Consider the following 19117-nt stretch of genomic DNA (forward strand, 5'->3'; position numbering starts at 1 on the left):
TTTCCTTGGTAAGTACGGCGCACTGTTTTTTCTGACTGGCCCTAACATTTACAGGCCTTCTACGTCGATATGACATTCGATACGATCCCAAATCTCACCGACTCCGCTGCCAAGGTCACATTATCAACCTTGCCGAGGCGTGGCGGAAAAGGGTCCCCTTGGCAAGCTCCACAACTTCGTGGTTTTCGTCCAAAGTAGTGTTCAGCGTCGCCAAAAGTTTCTGGCCATCAGCCATAATCGCAAGCTTGCGCGAGATAATGACACGAGGTGGAGTTCGTGGTACACCATGCTACGAGCGGCCTTGCATCTTAGAGGCGCAGTCGAGGGATATTTCAACAAATGGGTGGAAGGAGATTGTGCCGGAGACGAGCTCTCTCCGAGGAGTGGGTCATCCTCGAGAAGATCAAGTCTTTCTTGGAGAAGCTTAAAATGACGACAAAGGCCCTTGAGTCATCGTTTGCAACTCTTGACAATGTTCTCTTGGCTATGGACTTCGTATTGGCGCAATTCGAAGCAGGAAAAGAGGCACATATCGACGATCCGATTATGGCACCAATGTATAACTCGGGCTGGGCGAAGATGGATAAGTACTATTGTCTTACTGACGAATCGCCTGCCTACGTCGCTGCGATTGTGCTTCACCCTTCGCATAAATGGCACTACATACACGAAAACTGGAAGAAGGAGTGGGCTGACTCGTCAAAGAAGCTGATGGAGACACTGTGGGATGATTATAAACCTGTGGAGCCGCCTTCTCTATCTGAGGTTCCGTTGACGACCACGAACGAGTTCTTGAATTGGAGAAACAAGCACCTACAACCAGCACTTATCACAGACGAGTACGAGCGATATTGTAAGTCTGAACGGGTTTATGGGTTCACAAGCGCCCTCGCATGGTGGCTGGAGGAAACACAGCAAAAGAACTACCCATACCTGAGCAAAATGGCGGTGGATATACTGTCAATTCCCGCAATGTCTGCTGAGCCCGAAAGACTCTTCTCTGGGGCAAAAATAACCATCACAGACCGTCGAAATCGACTTGGGAGTGATGTAATTCAGGCATTGGAGTGCTTGAAGTCATGGTTTGGGATACAGGATTTTCAGGGTGACGATATTTCAGCAACGACGGTTGAATAATGAGGGTCACGTGGGATATACGGATATATTGTTTTACTGGCAATATATTTGGTCACTGGCAATACAATACAATATGGACCAATGCCATATTGCGCAATACAATACGCACCTCTTGACAATACAATAATATTGCGAGGGGTCCATATTGCCAATATACGTATTGTTTATATTATTAGCAACACTGGTGTCCATCAATCAAGTAACTTGACTTGGTTGCTTGAAGTTGGTTGATTACATAACAGTCAATCACGAGTAACGATCTCTCCGACCAAGCAAAAGTAAAGCTTTCTGCATTACTCGGTTTACTCCGAGTTACCTGACTAGCGTTGATTTCAGGCAATTTCGTGATACCCATGTCATGAAAGTGGACGAACCCCTTTCCTCTCGCCGATTGAGCTTGGTGATTACAGTTACTTTCTTCGTGCCTGATTCATCAACATCCTGCAGAAACTGTTCAACGCTGAGGAAGCCAGCAATGCCCTCTCACTCAGCTTTCGATCCTTGCAATCATCTCGGGCGTCACGCCTCCCAAGACGCCTTCCCAGTCGGTCCCCGACGAGCCAAGCATCTCCCATGAAAGGACTTGCCAAAGGCATCGCAATGCGTTTTCCTATATCTTGGGAGAAGATTCGTTACGACAGAAAACCGTTGGCCACCAGTTGGCCACCATACGATATCGTCAGCCTCACAAGCGCGCAATGAACTCGAAGGCGCAACCATCGATAATCTACAAACACGGTGCGCAACTCACGACAGACGGCGACAACAAGTACTGGCTCTGCAAATATTGCCATGTGAGCGGACGTCACGACACAGCGCTCTTTGCCAGCGAGAGTACGACGAGCATCATCTATCACCTTAGGCACCACCACAAACTTGCCGAGTTCGGTTACAAAGTGGCAGGCTCCGACCCCTTCAGCATCTCTCAAGGAGCCACCAAGGCCGCGTCGTACTTGGGAGCCGACGCATGGTGTTCAATGACCTCCAGTTTCGAAGTCATTTTGCCGACTGGGTCATTGATCTTGATTTGACTTTCCGCCAAGCGACTCACCGACGAACAAATGAAATATTTGCATTGTGCCTGGAAGACATCGACAAAGTTTTGCCGAAAAGCCCGTCAGCGCTGAGCAGTTGGGTCAGCGAAAAATGGTTCGGTGACAACGGCAGGCGCGCCTGGCTGAAAGAACAGCTCCGCCTGTCCAAAAGCAAGATCCACGTCTCGACAGATGCTTGGACATCTGAAGAAGGTACCAACTATTTGGCTATAGTTTCTCACTTTCTAGACGCTGCATACAAGCTGCAAACGGCTTTGCTGGATTTGCCAGTTTTGAAGGGCCCCCACACTGGCGAGAATATCGCCAAAGTCCTTGCAGCGGTCATGGGGTCATACGAGATCGGTCAGAACGTTGGTTTCTTCATGATGGACAACGCAAGTAGTAACGACACTTGCATTCGAGAGCTGGCGAAGCGCTATCCTGTCATCAAGCCTCAGAGTCGCCTGCGCTGCGTCGGCCATATGCTCAACCTAATCGTCAAAGCCCTTCTCTTTGGGCAGGGTGTCGGCAAGTTGGAGAAACAGCTTTGCGGCGCGTCTGAAGTGGAGCGTTTTGAAATCTGGAGAAAGCATAGCTTCGTCAGTAAACTTCACAATTTCTGTGTTTGGGTAAACAGAAGTGACCAAAGGCGGGAGCAGCTGAAACGGTATATTTTGCAGGCTTACGAGGAAGGCAGCATTGAACTGCTCTACACTAGAGTCCTGGTCGACGGCGGAATCCGCTGGAACTCTGCATATGCAATGATTCAGAGGGCGGTCAAGCTCCGTCATGCGATTGATCTGTTCTTCCTCAACTATTGCTACGGTGGCGTAGGGTACGACATTTCGCAAGACGTACTAACCCTACAAGATTGGATTGACTTGCACCATTTTCTCGACATCTTGAAGCCTTTCAAAGATCTGACAAAACGCATGGAGGGCCGAGCCAATAAAGCTGGCCTGGAAGGATCACATGGCTCCCTTCATGAAACAATTGAATCATTCGATGTCCTCTTCAAAAAGCTCCAAGAGGCCGGAAGATTTGCCGATGACCATCCCGACGTGGTTTCAACGTATTATTCCCACGCAATCGATGCTGCTCGCATCAAGCTAGAAGAGTACTTTGGCCTTACCGATGCCACCCCAGCTTATCGGTGCGCTGTCGCATTGCATCCGGCGAATAAGTTTGCTTACTTCGAACTTGGTGGAGTCACAACAAGCAGTGGATCAGTGAGGCAAAGAGCGTGGTTCAAGAAGTTTTCGCAGAATACGAAGACGCATACATGGAAGCGGACGCTGCGGACCATGAGGAGGCTTCGTCGCTGGCCCTAGGAGAAGTCGTCGCTGATAAGGCTGGCGATGATCTCGTCGCCCTTGACCCACTCCAGGAAGCTCGCAAACGCCGACAGATGCTGGCTGAGCTTGCGGCGTCCGGCAAGGAAGGAGGAAAGAGCGAGACTAACTTCTGAGCTCGACGAGTTCATGGCTAGGAATAACAAGGCTGATTCGGAAGTCGAAGATCCCTTGCAATGGTGGATCTGTCATGCGGCAGACTACCCAGTTCTGTCGCAAATGGCTTTCGACTTGTTCACTTGTCCAGCAATGAGTGCTGAATGTGAGCGGGTTTTCTCTCAGACCAAAAGGTCATCACGGATGAGCGGAATCGCCTCAGCTCCAACACCGTGGCAGCTATCGAATGCCAAAGCACCTACTTCGATCTGGCATGCTATCGTAGTCATGCTCGAGGAGCACTTTTTCCCCTCGTCCCAAGGTCACAGGCGGACAAGATATAGAGATCACTCAAGCAAATCGGCTCCCGAGTCAAGTAATGTCAACCAACCAAGTAAAGCACAGCCATTTCTTCGAGTAAACCAAGTCGAGTAAACGGATCCTTCAACCAAGTCAAGTAAGGGTGTCATTTTCTGCTTTACTTGGTTGATGGACACACTGGTTGAATCCATTGAGGCAAGGAGACTTCACCAGCATTCCACATTGACACGGTATACGGAATGCCGTGTAATTCCTTGGAGACCTCTGCTGCTGGGCGTTGGAATCGCTTGATGAGCATTTTACAGAAACGCTCTACTGATGACTTCATAAGGCGATCCTTCTGCTCGATGGAAAGTTCATTCATGAACCACTGTAGAGCTCCGCCGGCAAGGAAAGACATATAGTGCTGCGACAAGGCGTAGGAGTCGAGATCCTTGTACATTCGCAGGCGCTCGCAGAAGAGGTATACATCCGTGTACACATTGCTGCCGCTTGAGAGGACACAAGGCCTTGTTTATGAGGATCCTTGTGATTGGGGTTGAAAACACCCATGTTGTCACGTTTGAGCCTCTTGGCAACAGCTTCCACATCACTAGAGGTTTGAAGGTCTGTGTGGTAGGAGAGGCGCTCCGGCGGCTGTGAGCGTATCCAATGCCAATGCTGCTTCCAGAGCTGCTGCTGCTGGAAGAAGAAGATTCCGAGTCGCTTGAATCATCTAGTCGTAGGTATCTGCGATGTTTGTGGTGACTGCGGCGGTCGCGGCCCGCCAGTGTTGCTAATAATATAAACAATACGTATATTGGCAATATGGACCCCTCGCAATATTATTGTATTGTCAAGAGGTGCGTATTGTATTGCGCAATATGGCATTGGTCCATATTGTATTGTATTGCCAGTGACCAAATATATTGCCAGTAAAACAATATATCCCGTATATCCCACGTGACCCTCATTATTCAACCGTCGTTGCTGAAATATCGTCACCCTGAAAATCCTGTATCCCAAACCATGACTTCAAGCACTCCAATGCCTGAATTACATCACTCCCAAGTCGATTTCGACGGTCTGTGATGGTTATTTTTGCCCCAGAGAAGAGTCTTTCGGGCTCAGCAGACATTGCGGGAATTGACAGTATATCCACCGCCATTTTGCTCAGGTATGGGTAGTTCTTTTGCTGTGTTTCCTCCAGCCACCATGCGAGGGCGCTTGTGAACCCATAAACCCGTTCAGACTTACAATATCGCTCGTACTCGTCTGTGATAAGTGCTGGTTGTAGGTGCTTGTTTCTCCAATTCAAGAACTCGTTCGTGGTCGTCAACGGAACCTCAGATAGAGAAGGCGGCTCCACAGGTTTATAATCATCCCACAGTGTCTCCATCAGCTTCTTTGACGAGTCAGCCCACTCCTTCTTCCAGTTTTCGTGTATGTAGTGCCATTTATGCGAAGGGTGAAGCACAATCGCAGCGACGTAGGCAGGCGATTCGTCAGTAAGACAATAGTACTTATCCATCTTCGCCCAGCCCGAGTTATACATTGGTGCCATAATCGGATCGTCGATATGTGCCTCTTTTCCTGCTTCGAATTGCGCCAATACGAAGTCCATAGCCAAGAGAACATTGTCAAGAGTTGCAAACGATGACTCAAGGGCCTTTGTCGTCATTTTAAGCTTCTCCAGAAAGACTTGATCTTCTCGAGGATGACCCACTCCTCGGGAGAGCTCGTCTCCGCACAATCTCCTTCCACCCATTTGTTGAAATATCCCTCGACTGCGCCTCTAAGATGCAAGGCCGCTCGTAGCATGGTGTACCACGAACTCCACCTCGTGTCATTATCTCGCGCAAGCTTGCGATTATGGCTGATGGCCAGAAACTTTTGGCGACGCTGAACACTACTTTGGACGAAAACCACGAAGTTGTGGAGCTTGCCAAGGGGACCCTTTTTCCGCCACGCCTCGATCTCTTTTAGTGTCACATTATGCCCATCACGTTCGTCGTCTTTGAGCTTCTCATTATCGGTAACGAAGAGGAAAGCTTTGGCGGCAAGGTTGATAATGTGACCTTGGCAGCGGAGTCGGTGAGATTTGGGATCGTATCGAATGTCATATCGACGTAGAAGGCCTGTAAATGTTAGGGCCAGTCAGAAAAAACAGTGCGCCGTACTTACCAAGGAAAGAGATCTCATCATTGTATCGTTATTGCCTGCATTGTCCATCACAAAATATCCAAGGTTGGAAGCAAACCCCAGTCATCAACCACTTCCAAAATTGCCCTTGCCAGGTGATATCCGTCGTGCTCACTGTCGATGTCTTTCAAAGCCAAGACATGGTGTTCCAACTGACTGTCTTCTGCAACGTAATGAGCAACTACGCCTAAGATGGCCAAAGAGTTGGGGAAGTCCATAGGTCGCAGCTGATATGAATTTTGACTTTGCTGACTGGATGCGCTGCTTGACCTTCTCCTTCTGACCTTCGTACTGCCGCATAATCCATTTCTTGATGGTCTCGTGTGTATCTGGAAGCCAAGTATCGATATCGGCGTTGAGGTAGGCTAAGAATGCTCGGAATTCTGGGCATTCCACAAGCCTAAATGGGAGAGAACAGGACGTAATAAACCTTACGTATAAAGCTTCGAGCTGGTCTGGGTCGATCGAGTCTCCGGATTGATCGTTGAGCCGACGGCGTTTTCGGGGATGTTCTTTGGCCGTAACACGAGCTATCTCGAGAATAGTTCGTATATTCGTGACTTTGGCAGTTCGTGGCGCGCCTTTTGGGAGGCCGTGACCGTCAGGAGGAGGATCCGTAAGGTGCTTGGCTGGGCCGCAGTTCCACCGGAACAGCAATACGTTTTGTCACAGTGTTTGCAGCGCCATTCTTCTTTTCCGGTCCGCTGATTGTAGTATTTCGTCTCTATGTCCTCGTCTGGCATATGAGAAAAGACCCATGATGTTCTTGGCTTGGCCGAAGGGTTTATGGAGGCCGTGCGAGGTTGCGACGATTGGCATTCAGTGGTTTGGGTCTCATCTGGATCATGCAACCGTGGGCTGGAAATCTCCGAGTATTCGTCTGATATTGACGAATCCCGTCGCGGCGATGTTTGAACAAAAGGCAGGCGTTGTTGAGGCATCGAGATTGCTTGTAAGTCCTGGGGTGGGAAAGCGGGGTTGAGGAGGAAAACAGTGTTTGGACGGCGAGCCGCTACCCTGTAGGTCTGGATTTATACATACATTTACGCGTTTCCGTGCGCCAATAGGAAACTTTTACGTCCTGGAGGTCCGCCAGACGAAAACAATACATAGAACATGCTTATATTTACGCGTGTTTTTGACGCGTCATCATATTGGCGCGAATTGGGGAACGGAAAGGCGAATGACTACCAACCAATACAAACAATACAAGCCATATATTGCCAGTATGGAAGGCGCTATATTGTATCGTCACAATATGACGGCGAGCATATTGTATTGGTACAATATGAGAAATCGCGTATTGTATTGTATATACTGCAGTATACTACTTTATTGTCATATTATTAGCAACACTGCTCCTCGTTCGTTGCTCTGCCCAGAGTCTCGTAATGGCGTTGCCGTAGGTCCTCACGGTGTTGAACTTGAGCGTGAGTGCGGATTTGAATGGCTCCTCTTCATCTTCTGATGTCGAGTCGATCTTATCCACGGCCGTTTTGACGGCAACGGTGATTATCGCACGGGGTGTAGAGCAGCAGCAAGCATGATGATCAGGAAGTGGAAGAACTCTTGATTTAGCTATCTAGAGGGGAAAAGGAGCAACATCTTTATAGATGACATAAAGGAGTGGCTGGGAGATGCTAGAAAGCATCTGATCATATAGTGTAAGTGCCTATAACGTGTGCATAATGTTGATGGTTGGTGTGGCTGTTTGGCATAGTGTAGATGGTGGGGGTTAGCCTGTTGGAGGCTGATATCCTGTGTGTGACAGTGATACTGCTTCATATACCATGATTTAATCGCTGTACACGATGCACCAATTTTTATTAGGCCTAGACAGGCGTGGAATGCGTGGGCTGACTTTTGCACGCAATTGCCTGCATAAACCGCGTGCACGGGTTCGGGGCGCGTCCACACATTAGCTCCCCAACTAAGGGGCTTGTCCCCTTAGTGGCTCCCGAAGGGCCCCGCCAACGGGTACTACTACTTACTACCCACCAGCATTGCCGGCGCACGTGACCTGTCGCGTCTCTTTTCCTTGTTTACATCCGTTCCCCAACTTCTTCCCAAGAACAAACACTACCAACCGCCTCGAAAATGACACTGACTGAGGAGCAGATCAAAATTATCGCGGATCATCCACTTAATGACTCGCTTGCTCGTTTTCCGGAAAAGTTATGCCATTTCAAAGAATCCAATGAAGCCTGGCGTGGTGACATTGCCACTCTGCTGTCAGTTTTGGTTGGTTCCCCGGCAGCATTCAATCTTCCTTCGTCAGAGGGGGGGACCAATGTGGCAGGAAAGCTCTTTCCCATACAGCAAGATGTCCGAGGAGGCTCACTCAAGCTCGACCAATTTCGCCCACTTGTCGACGTCATCGCCACTAATTCTTCCGACACCGACATCTGGACCGCGGTCCTCAACCTGATCGACGCCGTCAACCCGTCAACACCACCACCTCCCAGCATCATTCCAACGGGCCGCGGAACGCCAGTCAAAACAAGCTCTAGCCGGCTCGATGACAGCGAAACGCGCGACATCGTTGAACGCGAGCTATTTTACGAAATAAAAGACTGCACCCACAGGGGCGTACCCGGCTTTTTTCAGAAGCACTTCGACTCGACAAAATGGACCAAGGCTCAGGAAAAAATGCTTCAGTTGATCTTGGAAACTCACGATGGCACAAAGTGGAAAGACTTCCCGGCCGATTCGTCGGAGAAGGCCGTATGGGAATGGCTGGTTGGGCTGGAAGAGATGGCCTTGACTGGCGCGCGGTATATGCTGCATGCTAATAGAAGCGCGACCGAGTTCAAGGAGCGCAAAGGCCAGATGGACATCTTCTTCCACAAGCCGAAGCGAACGAAGGGCCGGTTTGAATATAAAGACGTTCTTGTTGTTGGAGAGCATAAGCGATCCTTTGATACCGGCGACTTCAAAGCATGCATGTTGCAGCTCACGCGGCATGTTCGAAGCATCTTTGCAGACCAACCGATGCGCCGATTTGTGCATGCGTTCACAATCAAAGCTACGACGATGGAGCTCTGGATTTACGATCGCTCCGGTGCATACAGTTCAGGCGAGTTCAACATCCATCGCGAACCGGAGAAACTAGCGCGTGCTCTTGTCGCGTATGCTACCATGGACGACGATGCGATGGGTTTGGATATGTCCGTTGAATGGAAAAACAGTCGCCGCTATATAACTGTGGAAGATGTCAACGGCGACGATAAACGCATGGAACTAAATGGGCTCCTCGTTAGGCAGCGAGCCGTGGTGTGCAGGGGAACCACGTGCTTTTCGACAAGGCAAGGGGTGGCTAAGTTTTCTTGGCGCTCAGACAAGCGGCAACCTTCCGAGGTGAAGCATTTGAAGCTGGTGCAGGAAAAGGGCGTGGAAGGGGTTGCCACACTTGTGGGACATCGCGAGATCACGAGCATTGCCGACTTGCGAGCGGACTTGGACTTCTCCAGCAGCACGCGGCATCAGTTCCGAACGACCACCCACGACCGATCAGACGGATATAATCGCCTACAAGGCTCAGAAAGCAGCGGATCAAGCAGAAAACGCAAGTCTTCAGAAGAAGATGTGCGTCCCACCATGAGGCGGCGGTCCAACAGCCAAAAGTCCGCACTTCGACAAGCCTATGACCCACCGAGCGAAGAAGCGAACGATGAAGCGAAGCTGAGCTTATACACACCGAACCGAGAAGACCCCTACGAGAATCGCATTTTGTCCTGGCTTGTTATCTCCCCTGCTGGACGTGTCGTCAGCGACTTTGGTACCATTCGAGAGCTGGTCGAGGCGCTCCGCGATGCCATAAGAGCGCATCGATCTCTGTACCTAAAGGGTGGAATACTACATCGCGACATCTCGTCGAACAACATAATAATAACAAATCCTGGGAGGTCTGAAGGTTTCAAGGGAATGCTCATCGACCTTGATCTGGCCAAAGAACGAGACAGTGGCCCAAGCGGGGCACGGCATCAGACAGGAACGATGCAGTTCATGGCGATCGAGGTACTACGTGGCATAGACCACACCTATCGCCATGACTTGGAATCTTTTTTCTATGTTCTTCTGTGGATGTGTGCGCGCTGCGCTTGGAATGTGAAGAAAGGCTTCTGCAAGGCGGGCGAGACGGCGCCTGAAGAAAGCATCTTGCGCAGGTGGGAAGTTGGAAGCTTCAAAGATATTGCAAGTGCTAAAATGGGCCACATGACCGTCAACAGTTTGGAGGATATTATGAATGAGTTTCCAAACGCTTTTGACGCGGTCAAACCGCTTTGTCTGCAACTTAGGTCACTACTATTTGGAGATACAGCAAGGATGATGATTGGGACGCCTGCGGGAGATCCAGCGCGACTTTACCATGGTATTGTTGCGGCGTACAACGAGGCTATCGAGCAATACTAGCAGTTATTTATTATTTATATTCAGCATCACCCAGCATACAATATATGACTTTGAAGATATGCCACCGCCGCGATTTTCTCGCGGCTTGCTCTAAGGCTTCAAGTGACGCTATGACGCGGTATCGCCACCCAAGAGCCGACAGCTTGACAAGTGTCGCGTTACGAGTACGAAAAGGTGCATAGAGATTGTGGTGTATTGACTGCTCTGCCCGTGATTCTTCCTTCTCTCTAACAAAAGCGACTTCTTATAGTTCTGTCACCTGTGGCTGCCTTGGGGTGGCGATGTCATGTCGCCACCCAGGCCGCCTAGATGACGTTGTCATCTAGAAGGTTCGATGCCACTGCTTACCAACGACGTTCTGAAGACCCCTGATACATCCTTATACGTAACACACCCCTTCAGGCTGTGCGTTGTGCGTAGAGCCTGGACTTGTGGAAGGTCTGTTATATAGCAGTTGGCGTTGTTGAGCCTTGACGGCCTTGACGGCGAATTCGAAGTTGGCAGTCGGTTAAAAGAGCGTTGCATGGCTACCGGACTTGCGGGCCGGCGCCTGTTGTTCGTTGATCAAATGATTGGCGTTGGAATGAGTGTTTGGGTCGCTTTTGGAGGTGCGATTTGGGGCTCGCCAGAGCCGGCAGCTGCAGATAGCAACTAATTCTGCAATGGTAGGTCCACGAGCCCGATTTGACGTTGAAACTCAGCGAATTTCTGTCCCTGTAGAGCTTTGGTGAGACCGTCAGCAGCCATGTGCGCGGTAGGCATCCAATCGACCTGTAGGTTGCCGTTCTGAACCTCCGAGGAGAGCAATCAACACATGCACATCACCGACTATCAGATCATCTGAGAATCTACCTACGAAAAGTCCCTTTATTCACTTTTATGCCCACTTTTGATCTCTCCTTCGCGAGAGTGTTATAAAATCACGATGTTTAGAAGCCTTATTGTGGGAATGTAGCATATAGCTATAGTAGGATTGTAAGGGAGGTGCGCACACACGCACACGTGACCCTTAGCGTCACGTGTATGGACCTCGGGGATCCGTGTATAAAGGGCACGTAGTGTGCCCCCTCATTCCCTTTCCTCCCTTCCTAGCAAGACATCTTGAATACAACCCATTGCGTTACTGCAGTACAGACCTCCCGACACTGATCAGTGATCGATTTGGTCGATCACAGATTGGCAAGGAAGAAGAGATAGAACGCAACCTTCGAAAGCCCAACTACCATATTCCTAGCGATATTGCCTGGTTGGACCTAGAGGAGGTTTCTATGCTAAGATCAAGGACTCTACGATTACCCGGACCCGGCAACCAACTAGCTCCCGGTAGGCCATTGATAGATCCTTCCAACTTCACTTAACGGTTACATTATGTAAGTGCGTCCACACCGCGGTTTCGACAACTACGTGACAGCCCTCACGATTCGACAACTACGTGACAACCCTCACAATGACAAGCACGACCCCAACCCCGAACCCCGCCTCTACGAGGAACGACGCCTTCCTCGACCAAGTAAGGAATTGGTCCAAAATCTCACGATCCCAAAGACCCAATATCAGGATATCGATCCGACCCGATGGGAGGATGAGATCACGCCACAAGAGGAAGATAGAATAGCTGTTATGACATATACCGCACGATTTATGTCAGAATGCGAGGAGAACGTACACCTTCATGGCACTAATATCCTTGAATTCTTCCAGGATCACTTCCAACAGTGGACCGAGGCAACGTGGAGAAAGATGCCAAAGGAATTTCGAAGGAGCTACGTTACCTTTTAAAGAGACGTGGTATCTATACAGGAGAAAAGGGTGACCACATCATCCCACAGCTCGTCTTCCTACAGACGATCGATAACCCACCAGCCTGGCCCGACAACGAATTCATGGTAACCCAATTCGATAAAGGAACGGAGGCCTATACAAGAAAGAGAGACGACTAACGCAGAACCCTCCCACCTCCAACACGGCGGAGCCATCCACGCCGTTAGCCCCTATTCCGACGCTCCCTGCTCCTCCCGCTACGACAATTGCGGAACCGCCCACAACGACTGCTACGCTTCCCAACGAACAATACATCCTACAAGCTATCAGTTCCAGCAACAGAGCATCGTTCTAGCAGAACCCTCTTCTCCACATCCCTCGAAGCGTACACAACGCTTCCCCCGGCCGACATCCCGAACGACATCGTCGATGCCGACACACAACAGAAATTCACCAAGATCTGGGACAAAGAGAAGAACTATACGGGGGAACCCTATGACCTTCTCGATGATAAGCTACGCATCTTTATGAGTATCTGTTATAACATTCAGGTCAAGCCGGACCAATTCCACGCTCTTTTCCCTCGAATCCTTACTGGCCGAGCCCAAACGTACTACATTGACCACGTTAACTGGACCTCAACGTTCCGCAAGGCATACGATAGCATCAAGCAACATTTCGATACGGAAGTTAACCACGTTCACTACTATACTGAATGGACGACTATTTCCTTTAACAAGCTCCGTGCCGATAATGCTACGAAATCCCTACACGAGGTTCTTCAGCTACTCCTTGATAAGCTACAGTTATGCCAACGAGCTCTTGGCAACGCGTATGCAGGAAACGTTCCACTGCGTACAACGCTTATTAATGCATGCCGCGGTGTTCCTGAACTTGAATACGCTTTATTCAAGCCCGCCGAAGGAATCGAGCCCTTTTGCAGATCTTCGCTCTTCCGTTGAGACCCATCTTGCACGCGGAATAGCGCCTCGTTATCTTCAAGGAGGCCCTCAATACCATCAAGACCTCGAGGAACCATCTGATCATATGGATCCCAATGACCACTACTATCTCGATCGAAGATACAACAACAATCGCGGAAGATTTGGTCAGAAGGGGTATAGAAGGTATAGAGGCAACGCTCAACGAGGCAGCTACAACGCTCCACGGGAATCTTCAATAGTCAACGCTTTAACCGCCCACAAGGCCGTTACGGCCACAACCACCCGTGGAATAAGAAGTGCTTCGTCTGCAATAAGGAAGGATGTTGGTCTACAAAGCACACTGCCGAGGAACGTCAAAGATCCGAGACCAATACGTCGCCCACTGTCACTTCATAGGATTACCTCCCAGGACCTTACAGCCTACGTTCTTGACTTTGAAGGTCACGAGATGGATGCCCACGATGATGCTAACGACCCTGGGACGAGGACGACAATGAAGATAATGACAACAACCCAGAACAGTGGCACACAAGCCAAATGCTCTGCCAGCAAGCCTTCAACCATCTGATCACAGGGGAAGACGTGTATAGCACCTCTCAAAACAACGCTACACCTGCTTCCCAATTCATGATAGAGGAGCGCTACTCAAGACTCCGATTCCAGGGCATCATAATTGACACAGGCGCCGCGAAGGTTTCACAGCTGGCTACGACCAATGCATCGCTCTACAACGAGCAGACCCTGCTATAACGCTCGATAAGACTACAGCAGGCCAAGCTTCTATCAAATTCGGCAACGGCGAAGCCATTCTATCCCTCGGCTCTATCGCCCTTAAAACACCTCTCGGAAGGATCACATTCCATATCCTCAAGACCCCTACTCCCTTCCTCCTCTCTCTCGCTGATATGGATCGCCTAGGCATCTATTTCAACAACCTTACAGACACTATTGTCGGACGAACAACCCTCCCGGTTATCCGCAAATGGGGACATCCTGGTTCCTCCTACCTAAGACCAACGAGGCCGCTATCGCATTCCTCACGGAGAGCGAGATCCGCACTCTTCATCGTCGATTCGGGCACCCAGCGGTCCCAAGACTTCACAACCTCCTACGGCAAGCTGGCCACAACGATGTGACGATAGATATCCTAGAGAACATCTCGAGATTCTGTCATCACTGTCAAATGCACTCTCAAGCTCCAAGACGCTTCAAATTCACCCTAAAGGATGACCAGGAATTCAACTACGAAATCGTCGCTGATGTGCTCTACCTTGGAACCCCTCAACGCCCCGTCTTGCACGTGGTAGATACAGCAACAGCGTTCCAAGCAGCCAGGTTCCTCCTATCGATGTCAGCAAAGGATACGTGGAAGCCCTCCGAGCCCTCTGGATAGACACATATCTCGGACCCCTGATACTATCAAGCACGACGCAGGGACCAATTTTGCCTCCCTAGAGTTCCGTAACGAGGCAAAGCTTATGGGGATAACCTGCAAGCAAGTCCTGTGGAAGCACATTGGTCCGTTGGAAAGGTTGAAAGATATCATGCCCCTCTCCGCCGTGCGTTTGAGATCCTCCACGCAGAAATCGGGACCTTCACATCCCCCGAATCGATCCTTCAAATGGCTATCAAAGCCATCAACGACACAGCAGGGCCAAATGGCATTGTCCCTACGCTCCTAGTCTTTGGCGCCTACCCTCGAATGGCGTTAGATTCGCCCCTTCTGCTACGACCCTGAAAGGGCTGCCGCAGCCCAGAAGGCGATGAAAATGCTTCGTCAGCTCTCAGCAGAGCGGCAAGTGCAGGGCGCCTTACACACAAAGAACGGACCATCATCAACAGGCGTTATACTATCGCTCCCACTGCAAAGCGAGGTCCGAGTGTGGAGAAAAGCTCGGCTGGCAAGGCCCTTTTAAGATTAGTGCAATTGATGGCTCCAATGTCACAATTGATACTATCAACGGACCCCAGACCTTCCGTTCCACCCTTGTGCAGCCTTATTTCCGCGACGAGACGACGATCCCTGCCCCGCTGCTGCTGCTGCGGATGATTCTGACATTCCTGTTTCTGATCCTGCGAGCGATTCTGTTCCTGTTTCTGCCCCTGCCCCTGCCCCTGTTCCTGCTCCTAATCCCCGGCGCCGCGCAAGCGAGGCCGCCCTGGTTCGAAGAACAAGCCAAAGACGACGTTCCTAGTCAAGAAGGAAGAAGATGCCTACCAACTAGCCATCAAGCTACGGGACGAAGGCATTATCACAACGCCAGGCACCCCCTTTGAGGAATCCGATAGCACGGAGATCGATGATCTATTGGTACGAGGAGTGTTTAGCTTCGAACGCTACAATGAAGCAAAGCACGGGAACCATCATATCTTCCGCTCCCGCATGGTCCGCGAGGTTAAAGGCAAAGAAACCAAACCATACGAGAAGTCAAGGCTCGTGGTCCAAGGGCACAACGACCAAGAGAAACCACCCTATTGACGCAATCCCCGACAATTCAACGCGTCAGTCAACGGCTTATTTCTGCTATCTCCCCAGACCTCCTTTCTCACGGCATGACCCTCTCTTCGTGACATCACACAAGCGTATCCCCAGGCGCAGACCGAACTATTCCGCACCATTCTCACGCATCTTCCCGCCGAATTAGAAGGAAGATACCCGGAAGGAACAATCATTCGCGTTATTAAGCCCCTATACGGAATTGCGGAGGCCGGAGTCCATTGGTTTCGAACCTATCACGGGCATCATGTCGATAACCTCGACATGTCCACATCAACCTACGACCTATGCTTCCTAATTACGAATAAGGGACCTGATAACTTTGGGATTGTGGGAATGCAGACTGACGATACCCTTATGCTTGGCACACAACGTTTTTCCGCGCTAGAGGAAGCGGAACTCGTAAAGGCACAATTTCGGGCAAAGCCGAAGACAACGATGACCCCGGGTACTAGCATTGACTTCAACGGTGCAAAGATAACCCTCCAAGACACCACTTTCCACAACGCTCTACTGCTTCAACAAAAGGGTCAAGCAGCCAAGATCGAACCCATCGACATCAAGGCATACGATCGAGCCCAACAGTACGTGGAACAGCGTGCCCGTGGCGCGTATGTGGCTTCAATCTGTCAACCAGAGGCCTCATTCGACATCTCTATTGCTGCCCAGGTCCAAACCCCTACGGAAGAGGATTGCACGACCTCAACAAGCGGCTTCAATGGCAGAAAGACCACCAGCAGCGAGGCCTAACGTATATCCCTATTGACCTCGCCAATGCCAAGCTTATCGTCTTTACCGACGGTTCCTTTGCGAACAATAAGGACCTATCGTCACAGCTAGGCTTCGTCATTGCCCTAGTCAATGAGACCGAGACCGCACGTACCAAAGACCAATTCGGGATCAAGGGCAATGTCCTCCATTGGAGCTCAACGAAGTGTAAGAGGGTCACCCGAAGCGTGCTAGCATCAGAGATCTACGGCATGGTCAACGGATTCGATATTGGGATATCACTAGCAACGACGATACGGAAGATCACAGACCGCCTCAATCTTCCCCTATCCCTAATCGTTTGCACCGACTCTTTTTCCCTCTACGAGTGCCTCGTTAAGCTAGGCACAACGAAGGAGAAGCGATTGATGATAGATATCATGGCCCTACGTCAATCCTACGAAAGGCGTGAGATCACAGAAATCCGCTGGATTAACGGCGCAGACAACCCAGCAGATGCTATGACAAAGGCATCGCCTAACCGCGCCCTCGAACGCCTCGTCGATACGAATAGCCTTACGATTAGGATAGAAGGATCAGTCGAACGCCCTCCCGCTAGCTGCCGCTCGAACCGTCACTCTTTTCGCACCCTTGCGGTTGCTGCTACGCTCCCGCACCTGCTGCTACTGCTGCGATTGCAGCGATAAAAGAAGATTTGCCAGTGTGGGAATGTAGCATATAGCTATAGTAGGATTGTAAGGAGGTGCGCACACACGCACACGTGACCCTTAGCGTCACGTGTATGGACCTCGGGGATCCGTGTATAAAGGGCACGTAGTGTGCCCCCTCATTCCCTTTCCTCCCTTCCTAGCAAGACATCTTGAATACAACCCATTGCGTTACTGCAGTACAGACCTCCCGACACTTATGATTCTTTCGATTAATACAGGGTACAGTGGGGGGACAAAAGTTCCGGTCAATGAGTCAGAGACTAATGATAAATTATTTTATCTTAACTTTAACATCGCGGGAAGAGAGGTACTTTTAAGTTCTAGCAAAATGGCGGGGCTCTTATGTACTTCTTTTTTTCCAGGTCAACGAGCTTTTTTTAGGTCAACCGCCCCCCCGTGACTGTGGAGCTGTCACGGGGATTGGCCGACTTTGAGGCCCCCCTAGTAGCACATCACTCTTTCCCCCCTTGCTTTTATTGGATAAAGGACAGCTGTCCGAGACAATGCGGAGGAGAAGCCGAGAGCAGCCGGAGAGCATTGATGTATAAAGAAGCACTATGCGCAAGCTAGAAATGGGACAAGACGAACCTCAATTGACATGTTGATTCTTACCTTTCAAAATTATTACCCTGCGAGAGACAGGGTGCATAGAGGTTTGGTGTATTGACTGCTCTGAAGTGATTGTTCCTTCTCTCTAACAAAGGTGACCTCTTATAGTTCTGTCACCTGTGGCTGCCTTGGGGTGGCGATGTCATGTCGCCACCCAGGCCGCCTAGACGACGTTGTCATGTAGAAGGTTCGATGCCACTGCTTACCAACGGGTACTAGGGGGGACTAAAATTCGTCCCTCATCCCCCTCTTTGAATTTATTCTTCTTCTGAAGACCCCTGACACATCCTTGTACGTGACTTACCTCAGCGAGCTCAGACCATTGGTCGTCCGTGGGCGGAGAGGAGTCACTAACGTAATCTACCCCCTACCCGTACAGACCCCCCACTCGGACAGAAATTCCCCACCAATGCTACTCGCACCTCACCACAACAACAAACTGCGCACATGGAAGACAATTTATTGCTAGAGGCAAGTAAATCAATTTCGGACTATCCATTACACGTACGGGAAGTTGGTTGAAGGACCTGGATTTCCTAAGTCTGTGTGGCGCACGCTATCTTGGGGCCCTTGGCCCCTCCTCTTCTATCTGTCGTTGACCCACTCCTCGTCTTCTCGCCGTGGCTCGGCCCGCTTCTCCTGTCCTTTTCTTTCCATCGCTTGACTCGCTCTTCAACGACGTTACGACTGCTGCTCAACGAACACACTCGCGTTCGTCAGATCCCAGAAAGGGTTGGAAAGCACTCAAAGCGCATCGATAATGAAAAGCCTAACTCTTCCTTCCTGCCCGGCGTCCCATTTACCTGCACTGGAAAAGTCGTCGGCCTTCTCGATCACCGCGTTATGCTCTGCCCCCCGGGCTCAGAGCGCGATTACGTCTTTATCGTCGTCCCGGACAGCTGGACCTTTGTCGATAGGCCCTCGGCGGCCGCCGCCGCCTCGGCTTCCCCCCCCTCGCTACGCCCCTTAGACGTCTGACCCCGTCCGCCTCCTCTACCTTCAATTCCGTCCGCGCCGCCTTGTACTCCGTTGCCGCGCCGGCCTCGGCCGCGTCGGCCCCCCCTTCCTCGGCGTCGGCCCCGACCGCCCTCGACCCCGTCACGCCGCCTCCTAAGCGCTCCCACCCGGCCCTTGCCGATACGCCTATGAAGAGGGCTCGCTTGCTGCAGCAGCAGCATTCGCCGCCTTCCTCGTCTTCGAACACCGTCGGCTCCGCCCCCCCCTCCTTCTCTCCCCCGCCAGCTGCTTCTTCGCCTCGACCAGACGGCGTCCCGCCCGCTCCCGCCCCGACGGCCAGCCCGGGTTGCCCTCTCGACTCTATCATAGCGAGCAC

General features: G+C 50.8%; 2 protein-coding genes across 2 annotated transcripts; both read left to right on the top strand.

Moving 5' to 3' along the window:
• Nucleotides 1-2515: 2515 nt before the first annotated feature.
• HRG_07316 (transposase-like protein) lies at nucleotides 2516-3639 on the top strand (the record flags this gene model as incomplete). Its single annotated transcript, XM_044865787.1, has 3 exons — nucleotides 2516-2770; nucleotides 2942-3324; nucleotides 3402-3639. 3 exons carry the CDS (start codon nucleotides 2516-2518, stop codon nucleotides 3637-3639), a joined length of 876 nt encoding a protein of 291 aa, XP_044718751.1.
• A 4579-nt stretch (nucleotides 3640-8218) lies between these two features.
• Nucleotides 8219-10534, top strand: HRG_07317 (serine/threonine-protein kinase; the record flags this gene model as incomplete). The annotated part of the gene is made up of 5 exons (XM_044865788.1): nucleotides 8219-8362; nucleotides 8441-9249; nucleotides 9403-9968; nucleotides 10035-10206; nucleotides 10288-10534. 5 exons carry the CDS (start codon nucleotides 8219-8221, stop codon nucleotides 10532-10534), a joined length of 1938 nt encoding a protein of 645 aa, XP_044718752.1.
• Nucleotides 10535-19117: the final 8583 nt, after the last annotated feature.

This window comes from Hirsutella rhossiliensis, assembly GCF_020360975.1.
Source record: "Hirsutella rhossiliensis strain HR02 chromosome Unknown scaffold00008, whole genome shotgun sequence".
Lineage (NCBI taxonomy): Eukaryota > Fungi > Ascomycota > Sordariomycetes > Hypocreales > Ophiocordycipitaceae > Hirsutella > Hirsutella rhossiliensis.